General features: G+C 43.3%; 3 protein-coding genes across 4 annotated transcripts; 2 read left to right on the top strand and 1 right to left on the bottom strand.

Annotated features, from left to right (window-relative positions):
• Positions 1-354: 354 nt before the first annotated feature.
• wbp2 (WW domain binding protein 2) lies at positions 355-5,436 on the top strand. The gene is made up of 8 exons (XM_026316172.1): positions 355-561; positions 1,875-1,983; positions 2,119-2,254; positions 2,376-2,468; positions 2,586-2,732; positions 2,831-2,953; positions 3,465-3,541; positions 4,061-5,436. Exons 1-8 carry the CDS (start codon positions 503-505, stop codon positions 4,106-4,108), a joined length of 792 nt encoding a protein of 263 aa, XP_026171957.1. The 5' UTR covers positions 355-502; the 3' UTR covers positions 4,109-5,436.
• On the bottom strand, positions 5,399-9,957 carry trim65 (tripartite motif containing 65). 2 transcript variants are annotated; one of them, XM_026316170.1, is made up of 8 exons: positions 9,638-9,957; positions 9,038-9,485; positions 8,808-8,903; positions 8,327-8,557; positions 7,994-8,162; positions 7,810-7,899; positions 7,328-7,545; positions 5,399-7,110 (listed from the first exon to the last, which is right to left on the bottom strand). In XM_026316170.1, exons 2-8 carry the CDS (start codon positions 9,464-9,466, stop codon positions 6,802-6,804), a joined length of 1,542 nt encoding a protein of 513 aa, XP_026171955.1. In that variant the 5' UTR covers positions 9,467-9,485; positions 9,638-9,957; the 3' UTR covers positions 5,399-6,801. The 2 variants fall into 2 exon arrangements, with proteins under 2 accessions (XP_026171955.1, XP_026171956.1); XM_026316171.1 differs by having other exon boundaries at positions 9,338-9,485.
• Positions 9,958-10,195: 238 nt separating this feature from the next.
• mrpl38 (mitochondrial ribosomal protein L38) lies at positions 10,196-15,450 on the top strand. Its single transcript, XM_026315625.1, has 9 exons — positions 10,196-10,331; positions 11,708-11,896; positions 11,987-12,118; positions 12,211-12,413; positions 14,288-14,360; positions 14,511-14,556; positions 14,662-14,820; positions 14,949-15,085; positions 15,202-15,450. Exons 1-9 carry the CDS (start codon positions 10,247-10,249, stop codon positions 15,336-15,338), a joined length of 1,161 nt encoding a protein of 386 aa, XP_026171410.1. The 5' UTR covers positions 10,196-10,246; the 3' UTR covers positions 15,339-15,450.
• Positions 15,451-17,243: the final 1,793 nt, after the last annotated feature.

Below are 17,243 nucleotides of genomic sequence, written 5' to 3'. Positions count from 1 at the left end.
TCATATGGAACAGTGATTTTTATATATGTGGTAGCAGCAACAGTAATAGTAATACAGTAGTAGTAGTAGTAGAAGCAGCAGCAGCAGCATTAATCGTAGCAATAGTGGTAGTAGAAGCAGCAGCAGTAGTAGTAATCGTAGCAGTAGTAGTAGTAGAAGCAGCAGCAGTAGTAATCGTAATATTAATAGTAGTAGCAGTAATAGTAGTAGTAGTAGAAGAAGCAGCTGTAGTAATAGTAATAGTAATAGTAGCAGTGGTAGTAATAGTAGTATTAGTATTAGTAGTAGTAATAGTAGTAGTAGTGTAACATAATTTTAACAGTACATGACGTCACTCTGTGGGCGTGTCGAACGTGTGGCGGAAGTGCAGGTGCAGCACAAACTCATCAACAACCTGACCATCGCAGACCGAGGCTGCATCTGGGCCTACATACACGGTTTCTGGTACAGGCGCACAACCCGTCATTCTGTTTGTTGCCGGAGAGTCTGGAGAGCCGTCGGCATGACTCTGAACCAGAACCACTCGGAGTCCGGCGGAGTGATCATCAACAACTGTGAAAGGTACCGTAAGTGGCGGTAGCGTTAGCTCAAAGGTGACGAGCCCGTTAATCAACGTTAGCCAACAGTTAACGGCACCAAACTCCGCCAACAGCAGCGTTAAGGCGTTTTAAGCACCATTAGCTACGTGCCGGGACCAGGGCCACACTGGGCTTCTCACACTAATACACAGACAGCACAGTTGGCCAAGTGACACTAACTACATTCAGTTGAAATGACAACTTTTAGCATTTTTTTTTCACACAACCGTATTTAATTAGCTAAATATTCGGAGTGGTGGTTTAGGGAGGTGTGTGAAATCTATACCGAACTGAAAACGACACCGAATATGCTTAAGGACCAGCTGACAGGCAGAGATATAGCTAACCTAGGTCGTCTTGTATTTTTCGGAACCGGGTCTCGGACTCGCAGCCCAAACATGGCCTTCAGCCCGTTAACGTTAGCTATATCATCAGTGCGGTGAGCCTCGGCGGTACTGACATACGATTACATAAATCTGTTACATTCAGCCAGTCCAGACTTATTTCTTGTTCTGTCTCCGTATTTATTGCTGCTTTGCTTACTGTACAAACATCTGCACGCTGGCCTGCGCTGTGCCCAAAGGCTTGTTTGGTGTTGTCACATCCAGACCAGGTCACTGCAGTTCACGTGTTGTTAGATTCTTCTAGAAGATACCGGAGCGTAACGTTAAACCCATTACAACTAACCCCCAAACACCAGCTCTGTCAGTAGATAGCATGTAAGCCTAATCCTTTCACCACACTACTGTTTACTGAGAGCAATAAATGGGTCATGTTTAGTAACTGGACAGTTGCACAATATTATAATGATCTAACTAATTTGTAAGGTCATAAGTTACAGATAATGAGAGGGTTTGAGGCATATTATTGAATAATAATCAATCAAAACACTGTGTAAGTCATGTCCACTGGTGATCCCACAATATGTTTTTCTTGGGTTTAGTAAAAATCTTCATAATGTTGTTCTTACACTGTTTTTGATCCATTGCTTCTACACCATTCAACATTAACTTCAACACAGTTTTTGCAGATACAAGCTCCATTCAAAGTCAAAGGAATTAAGAAAGTTCCTTATCCAGTTCATTACAGACTTTGTCAAAAATGGAGGAAAATGAGAAATACATTGGTGACATCATTAGTTTGGGTGTAAATTTGTACCAAGATGTTCTCCAGTTTTACACTTACGTTTCTTTAGAAATTGCATTTTCTAGTCTTGTTTCTGTACAATGAAATTACAGTGTAGTAATGTCATACTTCTCTGTTCAAATTGTTTTGCCCTGTTGTTTCTCTCTGCAGTGTGCTGATGAACTATGATAATGTGGAGCTGCTTTTCTGTGATGCAGAGAGTCTGCCAGAAGCCTTCAGAAAGAGCAAGAAGGGCAGTATCTACCTAACTCCTTACAGGGTAAGAGACAAGGCCGAAATGAGCTACTTTTTTGTTTAGTCACTGCCCCAGGCTCTTATAACACTTTCACTATTGATAGGAATTACACAATTACATGATGTGTGTGCTGAGGTTTTTGCTGCTGTTTTGTCACAGGTGATCTTTCTGGCTAAAGGCCGAGATGCACTGCAGTCCTTTATGATGCCCTTCTATCTTATAAAGGGCTGTGAGGTCAAACAACCTGTATTGGGAGCTAACTACATCAAGGGCACTATCAACGCAGAGCCCGGTGGTATGCATATGAACATGTACAAGTACATGTGTGTCATTTAGGCCAGAGTATTCTGTGACTGTTAGTTTGTTCAGTACACAGTAATCATGGCAGATTCCCTCTTGTGTAATTTCTCTTACAGGTGGCTGGGAGGGCAGTGCTACTTTCAAGCTTGTCTTTCCTGCTGGAGGAGCTATAGAGTTTGGCCAGTACATGCTGCAGGTGGCAGCTCATGGTATGATGACACACCAATACCAGCAGGATCATAAACCTTTTGTTGTAGTTCTGGTGTTCTGGCTGGCAGGTCTTTTATTTCTTCGTGCTCTGCCTAATCCTGTTGTGTATTGCTCAGCATCCAGAGGCCAGCCCGTAACCACTGGATTTGGTGGATGTCCCTACATGGCCAACGGGGCCTACGCTTGCCCTCCTCCCCCTGCTAATGGGATGTACCCATCCGGACCTCCACCCAGCTACTCCTACCCCAACCCTCCTCCTCCAGGTGCAGACCTTTTCACCATTAGCTTCATTTGACAATAGAGATCTCTTTGTGTTCACAGCAGCCAGTATAATCTCCATCTGTGTGTCCCTGCTTCCCAGGTGGATTCTACCCCAGCCCTCCAGCCTTTGATGCCTCTGCAGCCTACATTCCTCCGCCTCCATATTCTGCTCCTTTAGGCCAGCAGCCACCACATGACCCAGACCTCCCCTCCTCAGCAGCTGGTGAGTCTGTCTGGCAGAGAGGCTCTAACTGATTTGACCTGGTGACAACTGCAGTTCGCTCCAGCTGCTAATTGATGAGCCTTAATCAAAATGTAAATGTTATAAGAGCAGTGGTGTATCAGAATTACTCTTGTTATTACCAGCAACATTTTTAAAATGCTTTAAAGAAGCAGCATAATTTTATGATATGGTGTCAACCATATCACTTTGCCTTACTAACAAATTCTTAACATTTGAGCTGGTTGCATATTTACTAAAAAACTTTACATTGTAGCAGCTCTATTAACTCAACCCACAGGATGATGTCTTTGTTTCTTGCTCAGCTGTAAATGCATCATCACTTCTTGCTGTGTCTTCTGCAGTGTCATTTTGTCCACATTCCCTTTCCCCTCCTATTCACACCACCAATATATATCACATTAGCTACAGTCTCATGCATCCAAGTGTTCAATGTTAAGACCATGTTTAATTAATGCCCCCCCCCCCCAAACTCAACTCTTGTCTTACTCAGCGGAGGCCAAAGCAGCTGAGGCAGCAGCAAGCGCCAGCTCTGCGACACTGCCTCCTACACATGTATACCTGCCGCAGGTAAGTCGCCTATCGTCACTCGATCCCGCTGCTAAACAACTGGTGGCACTAATTCTTCATTTGAGCACCATTAAATTTCTACAGAAGAATAAGGCACAACATGATTATGTAACTAAAAGAGCATCAGTTAAATTTCAAACGATAAAAATAAATGTACAAAACTTTGTGACATGGTACACTTGTCATTGCTCCAAGCATGTGTTTCTTAGATGCTTCAGTGAACACAATCATCAAATACACTACCAGTCACAAACTTTACCATTGAATTGAGTAAGAAAGTGTTTTGACTGGTACTGTATGTCTTGGTTTAAAGCCTAAGTCCCTGTCCTTTGCACTGCTTTGGGTTTTGGTTTTAGACATACACCACCCTTTCCTCAACCAAGCATAAAACCTTTTTTTTTTTTTTTTTTGTTTCATAAAAACAACGCTCAGCCGTGATCTGTGTGTAATATATCTGTAGAGTAAGTTCCTTTAAATGGCCCAACGCTGACATCTGTTGTTATCTTCTGTCTTTTGTAGGACAAGCCTCCTCCTTACTCCCCTCCAGAAGATAAGAAAAATCAGTAGTCCAGCTTGATGTCACACTCATTCCTGTCTTTCTCCTGTATCTTTTATCCCACTGGATCACCATGTTCCCCATTTCATTAACTGGACATCAGGAGGACCAATGTTTTCCTTTTTTTAACATTATTCCTTTTTCTTATCTTTGGTTTTACATTGTTCTCCTTCTATCACTCTCCCACCTCATACTCAACCTTTCCTTCTATATCATTCAGTTCAGTCAGTCACCTTCATTCTCCTCAGAAGCACCTTTACTGGATGGAAATTAGAAGTATTGGTAGCAGTCTTTGAGAAACCAGAAGATTGTTCAGGCAGGATTTTGGGGCTTCTTTAGCACTGTTGACCAAAACCTTGTAACCTGACTAAATTTTTTTTAGCATTTATTTACCTTTGAAGTGTCCCAAGAATCATACTGCCACCCTAAACATTAGATTCAGCTATGCTGTGTAGCTCAGTTGAGATTTTCTGTCTCTATAAAAACTAGATTTAACCTAATGTTCATTTGCTAACTTATCCAGAGGCAAACTGAATGCACTCTTTTATTTTTCTATTATTTGTGTGTACAGGCTCTTCATATGTAGACTTTTAAAAATAAGATTTTCTCAAGAACACTAACAGAGGGAAAAAAAAAACAGCTTTTGTTGAGAGGATTGCATGGCGGCCTGGTCTGCTTTGACGCGTTTTAGTGGATGAGTGGTCCATAAAGATTAGAGGGTCGGCGAACCCAGCAGTCCATCTCTGATCCTGGATTAGAGCAGAGTGAGGACAGCCAAGGCCTGTAGGGACGTACTGCCAGGGGGGATTAACTTTATAATGTGCAAGAGCAGAGCAGTCACTTAATGATGTCACTTCCTGTTTTGTCATGCCTCTGAACATTTGAAAAAACACATGTTCAGACTCACCACCAGCCTGCTTCACATTTCATTTCTTCTAACACATGTTTTCAACATCAGAACAGGACCATAGCAAGATTTTCTTGCTGTTTCTACTTTCTGTGGTTGCGATCTTATCTCTCCAGTTTGGGTTCAGTCTTTTAGTCTGATCTGAGCACCTCAGTATCTGAGCCTCAACATCTTCCTTCCTCTATGGTCACTAATCTGTATACTGTATCTGTGGCACATCCGTGGCTGGTTCTTTGCACTTTCAGAATGCTATGCATTGAACTCTTGTTTGCTCCGTCATGGCTGTGTGTATTATAATAATAATGACAAAGCTCTGTATTTATTTCAAACTAATTTATTCAATAATTAATTTAAAAAGGCTCAAGAAAAAGCATGTGCTCAACTAATGCATGTATGCATTGGATTGGATTTTATTAAATGGATCTTGATTCATGTGGAACAGACCTATCTTTATTTCTAAAGTATTGCTATATCACACACTGATGGGGTTGCCACTTTGAACATGGTGTAGCGCACTAGCAAGCTTATTTTGGCATTGGACCAAAACAGCCAAGAAATGTGCTTCTCCTTCAGTCAGTAGTCCTTGTCTGCACTTAAGCAACTTGTGCAAATCCACAGCAGTTTCCCAAAGACTGATCTATGATGTCCTGAGCCTTTAGTGCCTCGTCATTCCAAATGTCATAGCTATGCTTTTCGAGTGCTCATGATGGAAAAAAACAAAACAAACAAAAAAAAAAACAGAAGGCCTAAAGCCCATTAAAAACATCTGTACAGCAGATTCTGTCACAACATAGCATCACAGGTTTAAGACTGTACAGTCAGGGCAGATTGTGCATTCACACTTAAGATCCCAAGATTTAGTATTTTCAGTAGTGATGTACAGTCCACACAGCTGCGTTTTACCTACTTATGCTTATGGCACATTAGAGGAGACTGTACTTTACTGGGTTCTCATGCGGCTTATTGTCCTGTACACACCACGCACACCACCAACTGCTGACATCTTTCTGAAAACCGAATTTCACCATGGAGATGAAAGAAAAATCTGTAAAGTGAGTGCATCTTTTTTAGTTTACATCCATACTTGAACTTATGTGTTGGGTAAAAGTGCAATGTTATGTTTTAATTCCTCAACAAATGCTGCAGTTTGTTTCTCATAGCAATGCAAAAATGTCCCTTTCTTTTTCCTACACGTGTTATGCTCTACTGGTATGATTCTTACATATGCACAGAGGTGTGTCTGCATGGCTGTGGCAGTGTTTTCATCAGTTTCCCACTAGAGGAACCAGATTAATAAATGGAGTGATCTGATCCCAGGAGAAAATTTAAAGAAAAGTCACTTGGCTGCAGGCCCAACCATCTGTGATGAAAGTGCAATAATCTGACATGCTGTGTTGAGGAGGTGGGTCTTCTCTACTTGAATATAGATGTCTTTTTAAAAACTCAAGAGTACTTTACACACGCTTGGCATAAGAAACAAACCAAAATGAAAAAGTGCTTTCCTTTAACTAGAGCTTTATGGACCTTTAGTGTTTCCTTCCCTAGGTCACTGTCATATGGTTAAGCACAAATATGAAGAAACCAAAAGCTAAGTGGCCAATTCTGGGAGGAGAGAATCCATCACAGGCAGCTCTTTTGTGTAAAACAACATAGGAATGCAGTCATTGTGAAGAAACCAAAATCTTTTAAAAACCTAAATGGTTAAAGGGGATCCTCTATTGAAACAGCTGCTGCCGATGTCTGACAATGCGCTTCTTGTCACTGAGCTCCCATCTTCACTTGTCTCTAGGAGTGAGCTCACGTGGAGCAGAGGGTGATACTGACCCCCTCTCCTATCCAGCATGCAGGGAACAGCTCCTGGGTGAATGCACAGTGGAAGGCGTGGAGTCTGGTCTGGCCATCACCGTAGTAGGTGAGTGTCCCCGCCTCATAGTCTAGGAGCATGCCGATGCGGCTGTACTGGGAGTGGCCAGACAAAGTCTCCCGCCGGCCATTGTGCCAGGCACTGAGCTGGTGTTCATCCAGCTGCAGGCTCCAGGACAGTTCATTCATTCCCACCATGCACCGCTTGCCCTTCTCCTTCCTAGGGATGGTCTCGTAGGTTACCTGACAAGATGTAGGGAAAAGGATGTGGCTGAATTATATATAGTGATATTTCATTTCAGGAAAAGTCGACTTTTATTTCTATGTTAAACGTACGAATTTGGAAATTTTTCAACTTGTTGACGGTCACATTTACTTCCAGATGTGTGAAGCAGCTGACTTTATTTTCCTGATATTGGAATTCTAATCACTGACTCTCAGAACATGCAGATTTCTTTACCCCGAGGTAGGCCCAGGGCTTGGACACCTCCAGCTCCCAGTAGTGCTGTCCACGTGTGAAGCCCTGGAAGCAGAGCACCTGCCAGGTGTGATCGAAACGGGCTTCATGGGCTGGGACGGGGTGTGGCCCAGAGGTCAGGTGCTCCGCCCTCCGGTTCTCCTGGGACAGAAACAGGTGTCCATTGGCTGTGCGGGGGTCAAAGGTCAGACAGCAGCGATCTGTAATGGCAAAGAAAGAAACTCAAATTGCTTGATTGCAGGAATACGTATACGTGATACGTATTTACCAAATCAAAATTCCTTTTCCTTCCCCTTGTCTCATGTTCATGTGATCTCTGTGATCAGAGAAGGCACATCAGGACACTGTGTTGACCTCATTTTTGACTGCGCACTGAAGCTTATTTCATTGTTGCTCTACTTTCAGAAGAACCCGATTTTTAATAACATAAAAAAAATATGAATGTTAAAAATGTAAAGACATACAAGCACTGAGTCCCTCCTTCCCAGCAGGGTGGCATGGTGCTGCAGGACTGGGAACCACAGCTAGGATCGGCCGCTTGTCCTGAGGAGATCCTGGAGATGAACAACAAGCATGAAAACACCAAGCCAAGACTGAAAATCAAGCAACTGTGCTTCAGAGGGAACACCATTCCCGGAGGCCAGTTACCATCTTTATCCTGGCCCACAGTGGTGCTCACAGCTTTCTCCAGGTCCTCAGACACCAGCTTGGACACTCGGGAGAGGACATCTGTGACACAGTTTAGCCGATCTTGAAGGTTTGCTGTTACATCTGTGGGAATAGCCTCAAAACGCGGGACTTCTATAAGCATCGATTCCTGTGAAGAGATATTCCAAAAAAGACCTTGATGATTTTGTGTCCAATCAACTATGATAAAAAAGAAACATTGCAATATAATGTACTCATATTTATAGACTGACTACGTTATAGTTTTTTTTATTAAAGCCAAATGAAAAATAGTATTAAGTGAAGATTTCAAACCTTGATGAGCTCTGTATCAGAGAGGTTATGTAGAGCTGCTATCTGGTCTTGGCTCTCTTTGAGTATCTGGGAACGCTCCTCGAGTTCAGCTAGCCGTGCCTCCGCCTCAGTGATGGCAGCATCTCTCTGCTGAGCAATAAACACCTCTGTGGCCTCTTGCTTCTCAGCCAGTACTTTCATCAGGGTGGAGAACTTCACACTGACCCAGGCTGAAGTTTGCTGAAGAGTCACCTGTTGATAGAAAACAATCAAGTGGCTGCTTTTTGAAAAATGGAAATACATGTTTTAAGTGTTCCTACTCTTTACTGCAGGTGTATTATTTATCTACAAAAAACATGTCATACATTAAAAGACTTATGTGTAAAAGAAAAATAATCAATTGCTTGATTTCCATTAAAACTGGCTTTAAGTGTGAGGCAGCTGCAGGTAGAGCTATGCTGATCTACTTTCACATAGGAAAAAGCTTAAATGATAAGTTTACCTTAGCTTGACTGATATTCTCAGCCAGGTCAGTTATACTTTTCTGCGTCTCTTCAATGAGTTTCCCGAACTCCTTGTTTTTCCTTTCCAGCAGCAGCTGTAAAAAACACATCAAACTGAGACAGAAGGGTTTACATAGTCACAGCAACATCACCTCACCTCACACTGACATGTGTCATAACTGGACTGACAATCCGATTGGAGAGGATCTCAATCTCTTAGTACGTATACCTCTTGATTTTCCCTTTCTGCCTCCAATAAGACCTTCTCATGGCTTGCACATTCTGAGATGCCACACTCGCAGCACACAGACATTTTGTCCTGCTTGCAGTAATAAACCAGAGGCTTTTTATGGTGATCGCACAGCAGCATAGCTCTGGCTCCATCACTTCCCCTCATGAGTGCCTCTCTACAGGAGAGGCTGGTACCGTTTGAAGCCTCAATCAGGACGGACAGTGACACATTACGCTTAAGAATGGGCCTGCTGTCAAACTTCTCGCTGCAGATGGGGCACAGAGGTCCAATATCAACCTTGCTCTTGGTGTCCCAGTGGGTGGTGATGCATTTTTCACAGAAGGTGTGTCCACATGGGATGGTTACAGGGATCCTGAACCGCTCCAGACATATGGCGCAGATCAAGTTTGAATTCTGAGACTCCATACCTGAAGACCAGACACCTCTGTGGAAAAAGAGAAGATGGGTCATGATATGATAGTTCTCCAACATGTCAGTAATGCTATATTCTATCTTTACACACAGTGACAACTGCTTTAAGCTTTTTGTACTAAGATACTAACATCACATTCAAGCTCTATAAATCATAAACCTTACCAGTTTTAACTAGAGGCAGTTATCAGGCTGGGCAGCAACAAAGGCTAAGTCCAAATGGTCCTGTTAGCCAGCACACTTAAACTAAGCACAGCTAACGCTAGCTAACGTTAGCTAACGTTAGCCTATGTTCACGTAACTTCGAGGTAGCTAGGTCTCCTGCGGACACATGCTGGTCAAAATATTAAAAAGGTCGAGTGATATTAGCTTATATTTTACAGACGCCAACCAGCTGTAACTGAAATTTTCATTTTTACCACTCCATCGGATCAATCCGTGCACAGCATCTACACGGATAACCCTTTAGATGAAGCTGCCCTGATGACGACACACGCAAAACAGGACGCCTTCACGTGCCGCCGTGAAAATCGGAGGTTTACCAGCCACAATAATAACTCGCTAAACTAAAAACGTGTGATTTTTAGTTCGTGTACGATCAAAAATAGAAATTGTCTTTTATAGCAGTGATACCTACGGTACATGTTAAAGTTACGGTTTGCTAGTACACTTTGGTCACCCAGTACTACAGCAATCAAATACATTAATAGTGCGCTAACACGTTTTTCTCCTCTCGGCTACCGTATATTCTGGAAAAAAAAAAAAAATCTCAACATGGCGCTGCGTGCGGTGTGTGCTGCTGCTTTACGGACGGGGACAGGTTTAGGGGTCAACAATGCGAGGACAATTGTCACAACAGGTACAGTAACGACATTACTAAATTATTTTTGGTCAACCTTTTGAATGTATATTGTATATGCCAAATTACATTAGTTTGAAGCTGACACCAGTAACATGCTGTCTATGTCTATGCAGGCAGACACCAGAAACCTGTGACAGTTTATTATAAGTGGCTAGTGACACCAAAACTCTCACTCTCTTTGGTTATTTGTGTGATGGGACCAGCAGCATGGTGGTTGAGTGGTTAGCACTGTTGCTTCACAGCAAGAAGGTTCCTGGTTAGAAACCCAGCAGGGGCCTTTCTGTGTGGTCAGAAACTGGACTTTTCTTTCTCCCTGTGCTTGTGTGGGTTTTCTCCAGGTACTCTGGTTTCCTCCCACAGTCCAAAAACATGTATGTCAGGTTGATTGGTGACTCTAAATTACCCATAGGAGTGAGTGTGAGTGTGAGTGTGAGTGTGAGTGTGAGTGTGTGAGGTTGTTTTTCTCTATGTGGCCCTGTGATGGACTGGTGACCTGTGGTAGTACCCCTACCTTTCACCCAAAGAGAGCTGGGATAGGCTCCAGCAGATCCCTGTGACCCTGGTTAGGAATAAGTGGGTATAGATAATGGATGGATGGATGGTTTCTTTTGAATATTTTAGTAAAGGAACCAGGAAAATCTATCATGAGAGATCTGTCAGCAGTATATTCCCCTGTGCCACATAAGTGGTTATAGACATGAAATATATGTGAAAGCAGCATATAAATATAAATACAAATATATACACACACACTTATATAAATATAAATAAATATATATATATATATATATGTAGGACTTAAATATAAATTATGAAATAATAATGATTTTATTTAAAGGTGCTTTTCTAGCACTCAAGGACACTTCAAAAAGTGCAAAACAAACAAAAAGGTTAAACAGATTAAAAGTGGATAGTACAATTGTAATCAAAGGAAGAAAGTGATCCTAAACAGATGGGTTTTGAGTGTGGATTTAAAGCGTGGAAATTAGTTGATATTTCTGAGCTCAGGTGCAAGTGAGTTCCACAGCTAGAGAGCACAGTGGCTGAAAGCTCTGCTCCCCATGGTGGTGAGATGTACAGGGGGGACAAGTGGATAAAGGAGGATGATATGAGAGTACGAGAGGTAGTGTCAACATAGAGGAGGGCGGATAGGATGGAGGGGCAGGGTTATGAATGGCCTTGAAACAGAAGGAAATAATATAAACAAATTACACTGTAAACATTTTAACTAATAATCTGGCAATGTGGTCTGCTGTCACTGTACCTAAGTATAACCTAAAATGTTGCTAGCATTGAACAATGTCAAATGGTTGTAATAAGCAATTGGAGTTTTTGCTATGTAACTAACTGCTGGTGGTGTTTCCACATGGCAGTGCCCCTCCACAAATGCATACCTCCATTAGGGCCAATGCCAAATGAGGAGATCGACGTTCAGAACCTGGAGTCATTGGAGAAGTATCGCAGCTACAATCGTTACTTCAGACAAGCAGAAGAGGCAAGGAGCAAACCTGCGTGGTGGAAGACTTATAGGAGCTACGTGGAGAAAGCTGATCCTGAGCATGGTGAGACATAGTGGCTGGTCAAGGATTTTATTGAGGGAGATTTCAAACCTCTGCCAGTCCACAGAGTCCACTAGCTTTGTTTTATTGCAGGTGCAGAGCGCGTGGACATTGGTCTGCCATACAGTCGACCCTGCAGGACCAAAGAAGTGAGGGAGAGAAGGCAGGTGATGACGGATAACAAAAAGAACATTTTTCTGGAAAGGGCTTCTCGTCTGCGAACCTGTAAGCTGGCACACATTCTCAGCACAAAGAAGACTTGTAATTGGTACATAAATAGATTGGTTAACATTATTATGTTCTGTTCATCCCTGCAGTTAAGATCTCTCTGGATCGAGTGCAGGAAACCTGGGAGAAGACCAGCGGTCCATTTAATATAAAGAGACTGGCAGACCACTACGGAGTTTTCAGAGACCTCTTCCCCATGGCTTATTTTTTACCTCAAGTCTCACTCCGTATTTACTATTGCCAGGACAACAGTGTTCAAGTGCATTATGGGAATCGGCTGACACCAACTGAAGTATGTTAAGTGAATGAATGAAAGTTTAACAGTGTCCTAATGTACCGGGTCAAGGCTACCTATAGTGTCACTTTTGTAAGAGCCGTGTAGAAGTGATAATATTTTAAACCACCACTAGGTGTCACTGTGGAAAATTTGTATAAAGGTAGGACCCTTCCCTCACTTGGTGTGTTCTTGGAGGGAAGGTGTTAACAGTGTTTGACCGTTTCGTTTCACTACACGCTATTTTCACAAGGTAAATAAATGAACATATTATTGAGCATCTAAATATCTGTGTCCCGGGGTGGTGGTTCCTCTTTTTAAGAAGGGGGACCGGAGGGTGTGTTCCAACTACAGAGGGATCACACTCCTCAGCCTCCCGGGGAAGGTCTATGCCAGGGTGCTGGAGAGGAGGATCCGGCCGGTGGTCGAACCTCGGATCCAGGAGGAACAATGCGGTTTCCGTCCTGGGCGTGGAACACTGGACCAGCTCTACACACTCTCGGGGGTGCTCGAGGGTTCATGGGAGTTTGCCCAACCAGTCCACATGTGTTTTGTGGACTTGGAGAAGGCATTCGACCGGGTCCCTCGTGACATCCTGTGGGAGGTGCTCCAGGAGTATGGGGTCCGGGGCTCTTTGCTGGGGGCTATCCGGTCTCTGTACAAACGGAGCAGGAGCTTGGTTCACATTGCCGGTAGTAAGTCAGACCTGTTCCCCGTACACGTTGGACTCCGGCAGGGCTGCCCTTTTTCACCGGTTCTGTTCATTACTTTTATGGACAGAATTTCTAGGCGCAGCCAGGGGCCGGAGGGAGTCCAGTTCGGGGACCACAGGATTTCATCTCTGCTTTTTGCAGATGATGTTGTCCTGTTGGCTCCATCGAGCCAGGATCTCCAGCGTGCGCTGGGGCGGTTTGCAACCGAGTGTGAAGTGGCTGGGATGAGAATCAGCACCTCCAAATCTGAGGCCATGGTACTCAACCGGAAAAAGGTGGTTTGCCATCTCCAGGCCAGGGGAGAGATCCTGCCTCAAGTGGAGGAGTTTAAGTATCTCGGGGTCTTGTTCACGAGTGAGGGAAGGACGGAACGTGAGATTGACAGACGGATCGGGGCATCGGCAGCAGTAATGCGGTCGGTGTACCGGTCCGTTGTGGTGAAGAAGGATTCTCTCGATTTACCGGTCAATCTACTCTGACCTATGGTCATGAGCTCTGGGTCATGACCGAAAGAACGAGATCGCGGATACAAGCAGCTGGAATGAGCTTCCTTCGCAGGTTGGCCAGGCGCTCCCTTAGAGATAGGGTGAGGAGCTCGGTCACCCGGGAGGAGCTTGGAGTAGAGCCGCTGCTCCTCCACATCGAGAGGAGTCAGTTGAGGTGGCTCGGGCATCTATTTCGGATGCCTCCTGGGCGCCTTCCTGGGGAGGTGTTCCGGGCATGTCCCACCGGGAGGAGGCCCCGGGGAAGACACAGGACACGCTGGAGGGACTATGTCTCCCGGCTGGCCTGTGAACGCCTCGGTGTCCCCCTGGAAGAGCTGGAGGAAGTGTCCAGGGAGAAGGAAGTCTGGGGTCTGGGTATCCCTGATTCGGCTACTGCCCCCGCGACCCGGCCCCGGATAAGCGGTAGAAGATGGATGGATGGATGGATAAATATCTGTGTGGATATCATCTTTTTAATGCGTCAACTACATGCACCTTCCAGTATCACCAAAGCTGCTTAAAGATAAGCTTGGCAGCTCTACAACTTTCTTTTGTGTGTTCTTACGCATCATCCTGGTCTGTGTTGGCATGTTATTACATTTATGTCTCCCTTCATTTGTGCTCTGTACCTACCTTTTATGAATCCTCTCTGACTGCATTATTTGCATTGCCTCTGCTGTGATGTTTTCTTTAGGCAGCAACAACCCCTCAGATCAACTTTGAGGCAGAGGAAGGCTCTTTGTGGACTCTTCTGCTTACATGTCCAGGTCAGGGTCACCAAGGCAGTAACATCAGTTTCCATTAGAAACACTGTATCCAAAATCAGTGACACTTTTTACTGGCTTGTAGGAATTAATGGAGATTATTTGGGGATTGTCTGCATTAACTGACTGTGTTAAATTTATATACTTTTTCAGATGAGCATCTTCTGGATAGTGAGGCAGAATACATCCACTGGCTAGTGTAAGTATTCAAAGGCAAGAAGAAAATGCATTATGCAGTAAAGTACAGACCTTGTTAAAAAACATCAGACTGACAGAAAGCCTTCACTAACCTGTGTCTCTGTAGGGGGAACATACCGGGTGGAGCACTGCAGTCTGGAGAGGAGCTGTGCCACTACCTGCCACCCTTCCCTGTCAGAGGAACAGGCTTCCACCGCTATGTTTTTGTCCTTTTCAAACAGGAAGGATCCATCAACTTCCAGGAGGATGTTAGGCCATCGCCATGGTGAGAAATCCATCGAACATCAACAGGAAGCTGATAATCTTATTTGTGCTTATAATGTGACACCATGTAGTTCCTGATTGCTGTAGCAACATACTGTACATTAAGTATGTGCTGCCTCTGCTCTGTAGCCATTCTTTGGTGGATCGTACATTCAAGACGGTGGATTTCTACAGAAAGCATCAGGACAGCATGACACCGGCTGGCCTGGCCTTCTTCCAGTGCCAGTGGGATGAATCTGTCACCAGCACCTTCCACAACACACTCAGTGAGTTATGTTAGTGCTCACAAATATGTACATTCTTTCCCATTCTAGCTTTGCTTCAGAGCATGTGTAACAATTGCGTATCTTGTTAATAGAGTGGTTGTATGTTCTCCTTGCAGACATTAGGGAGCCTGTGTTTGAGTTTATCCGGCCTCCAGTTTACCACCCTCCACAGGTCAAATACCCTCATCGACAGCCTCTGCGCTACCTGGACAGATACAGAGATGGGAAAGAACACACCTATGGAATATACTGATTGTGAGATATGTGCTGAGACTTGAGAAAATCAATTTCATTTTCTTTCTTCCAAATGTGGAATTGTGTTTAGCATATTTATGTTATAATAATAAAGCTGTTTTCAACAGTCATGGCTGTGTTATGATTGTCTTTGCCAAAGAGTCTATGTTTTGGTCCTGTTTAATATATAAATACAAGTGTTACCTATTAAGGTTAAATTTGATGGTATGTTTGGGGGAAAAAAGTAATTGGTATTTGACCAAGGTAGTAAGTTTTCATAGGAAGTCTTTCATTGCCTTAGTCAGTTGCACTGATGCTGTTCTACAATACACATGCATGCATTATTTTACATGCATGTTGGTCTCTTTTTCATTGACATAATAGGGGATGTTTTTGCAAAATAACTGGGATGCCTCTTATTTTTGTCCATATATTGTTTGTGAAACCACCAGATGTCACTGCTGCTTGCTGTGTTTAAAGTTTCATCTGCCCATCATCGCTAACTAGTATGAGGAAAATAGTGACCTCATAGTTTATGCTGCTTTAACCTAAGCAGGTTTATTCAGCCACAATAACTGAAACCACTTCTGTGGCCCTGAAGGGCTACATATTTTTTAAGTGATTTAGTCATGCTAGCCAGTGGTTCTAGGAATTGCAATGTCTGTCAACCACTTTAGTCAGACTGAAAACTATATGGATTCTTGTAAAGTGTGATGCAGATGGTTACTCGGAGGATAATATTAAATGACTTGTGATGTTTTTGACATGTTCTGTAGCTCCACTAGTAAGTCAGGCTTTTCTGAAATATCTCAATCTATAAGACGAACTATGGCACAATTTTGGTAATTGGTCATTTCATTTTCTCCAGCAAGACTCACCTTGTTTCAGTTTATGATCTGTAAACCTCAACAGTCTCTTCACATGCAAATATTAACCAGCTTAACATCAGCATGCTAGAATTATGAATATCAGCATTTGAAGCTGCTCAGAAATACTAAGCAGCAAGGATAGAATTGTGGGACTTCATTGTGTACTTTAGAAAAAATGGTGGCATGCTACTTGGAGTTTGGTGGGTCATTTTTGTAGTTTGGGGGGTGGGGTTGATATGGATCAGTTTTTTGACCTAATATGTTTAATGTTTAATATGAGCCTGTTTCTTTATATACACCTAAAACAAGCCGTATGAAATACGTAAATGCAACATTTCAGAGTTTTACAGCTTGATGAACTGTATCACATGCTTGGTACAGGAAGAGCTGAATCTCAACTAGCACTCACTCCTCTGGAGAGAGAGCCCTGATTAGCTGATCAGCAGCAGCTGGGTCTCCTGCATGATGGGCCTCTTTTAAGGTCCGGGCAGCACAGGAGGCATTTACTCTTAGTGACTCCAGCAATGGGAGCTGTTTGGATTTTGCTGGTTTGTGTGCTGACTGTTTGGCTTGCCAGAGGTATTTATATTCATTTTGTTGGAAGCTTGTATTTAAGAAGTTGACAGTGGAGTGTAGCAAATGTACAAGTGAGCTTACCTGCTTTCTGACAAGCGTTTGGATACTACAGTTTGTTCTGACACTGTTTCTGAGCACCTCTCAATGCTCGAAATGTGAATTAGCTGTAACAAGCTGATGATGTGGTGTGGCATCAAACGAACATTCCCTTAACAGTGAATGTGCTGTCCACAGGCTCTGGTTTGGCAATTGGTGGCACAAATGAAAGGCATGATAATGCATTGCTTAATGAAGTGAGAGGTAAGACTATGATTGACAAAATGTTTTCTGTGCAATTTTCTGGAATTAATGTGATATTGTATTACAGATCTGTTTCCTAACATGGCTTCCATAAAAGAGGCCCTTGGACTTCTCAAGTCAGTAGATTTTATGTTGGATCAACGTGTAAAAGAAGGTGAGCAAGTCTTCTGAAAACCTAA

Source organism: Mastacembelus armatus, chromosome 19 (genome assembly GCF_900324485.2).
Source record: "Mastacembelus armatus chromosome 19, fMasArm1.2, whole genome shotgun sequence".
In the NCBI taxonomy this organism is placed as follows: Eukaryota; Metazoa; Chordata; class Actinopteri; order Synbranchiformes; family Mastacembelidae; genus Mastacembelus; species Mastacembelus armatus.
The sequence above is the reverse complement of the archived record's forward strand: the minus strand, read 5'-3'. Positions and strand labels throughout refer to the sequence as shown.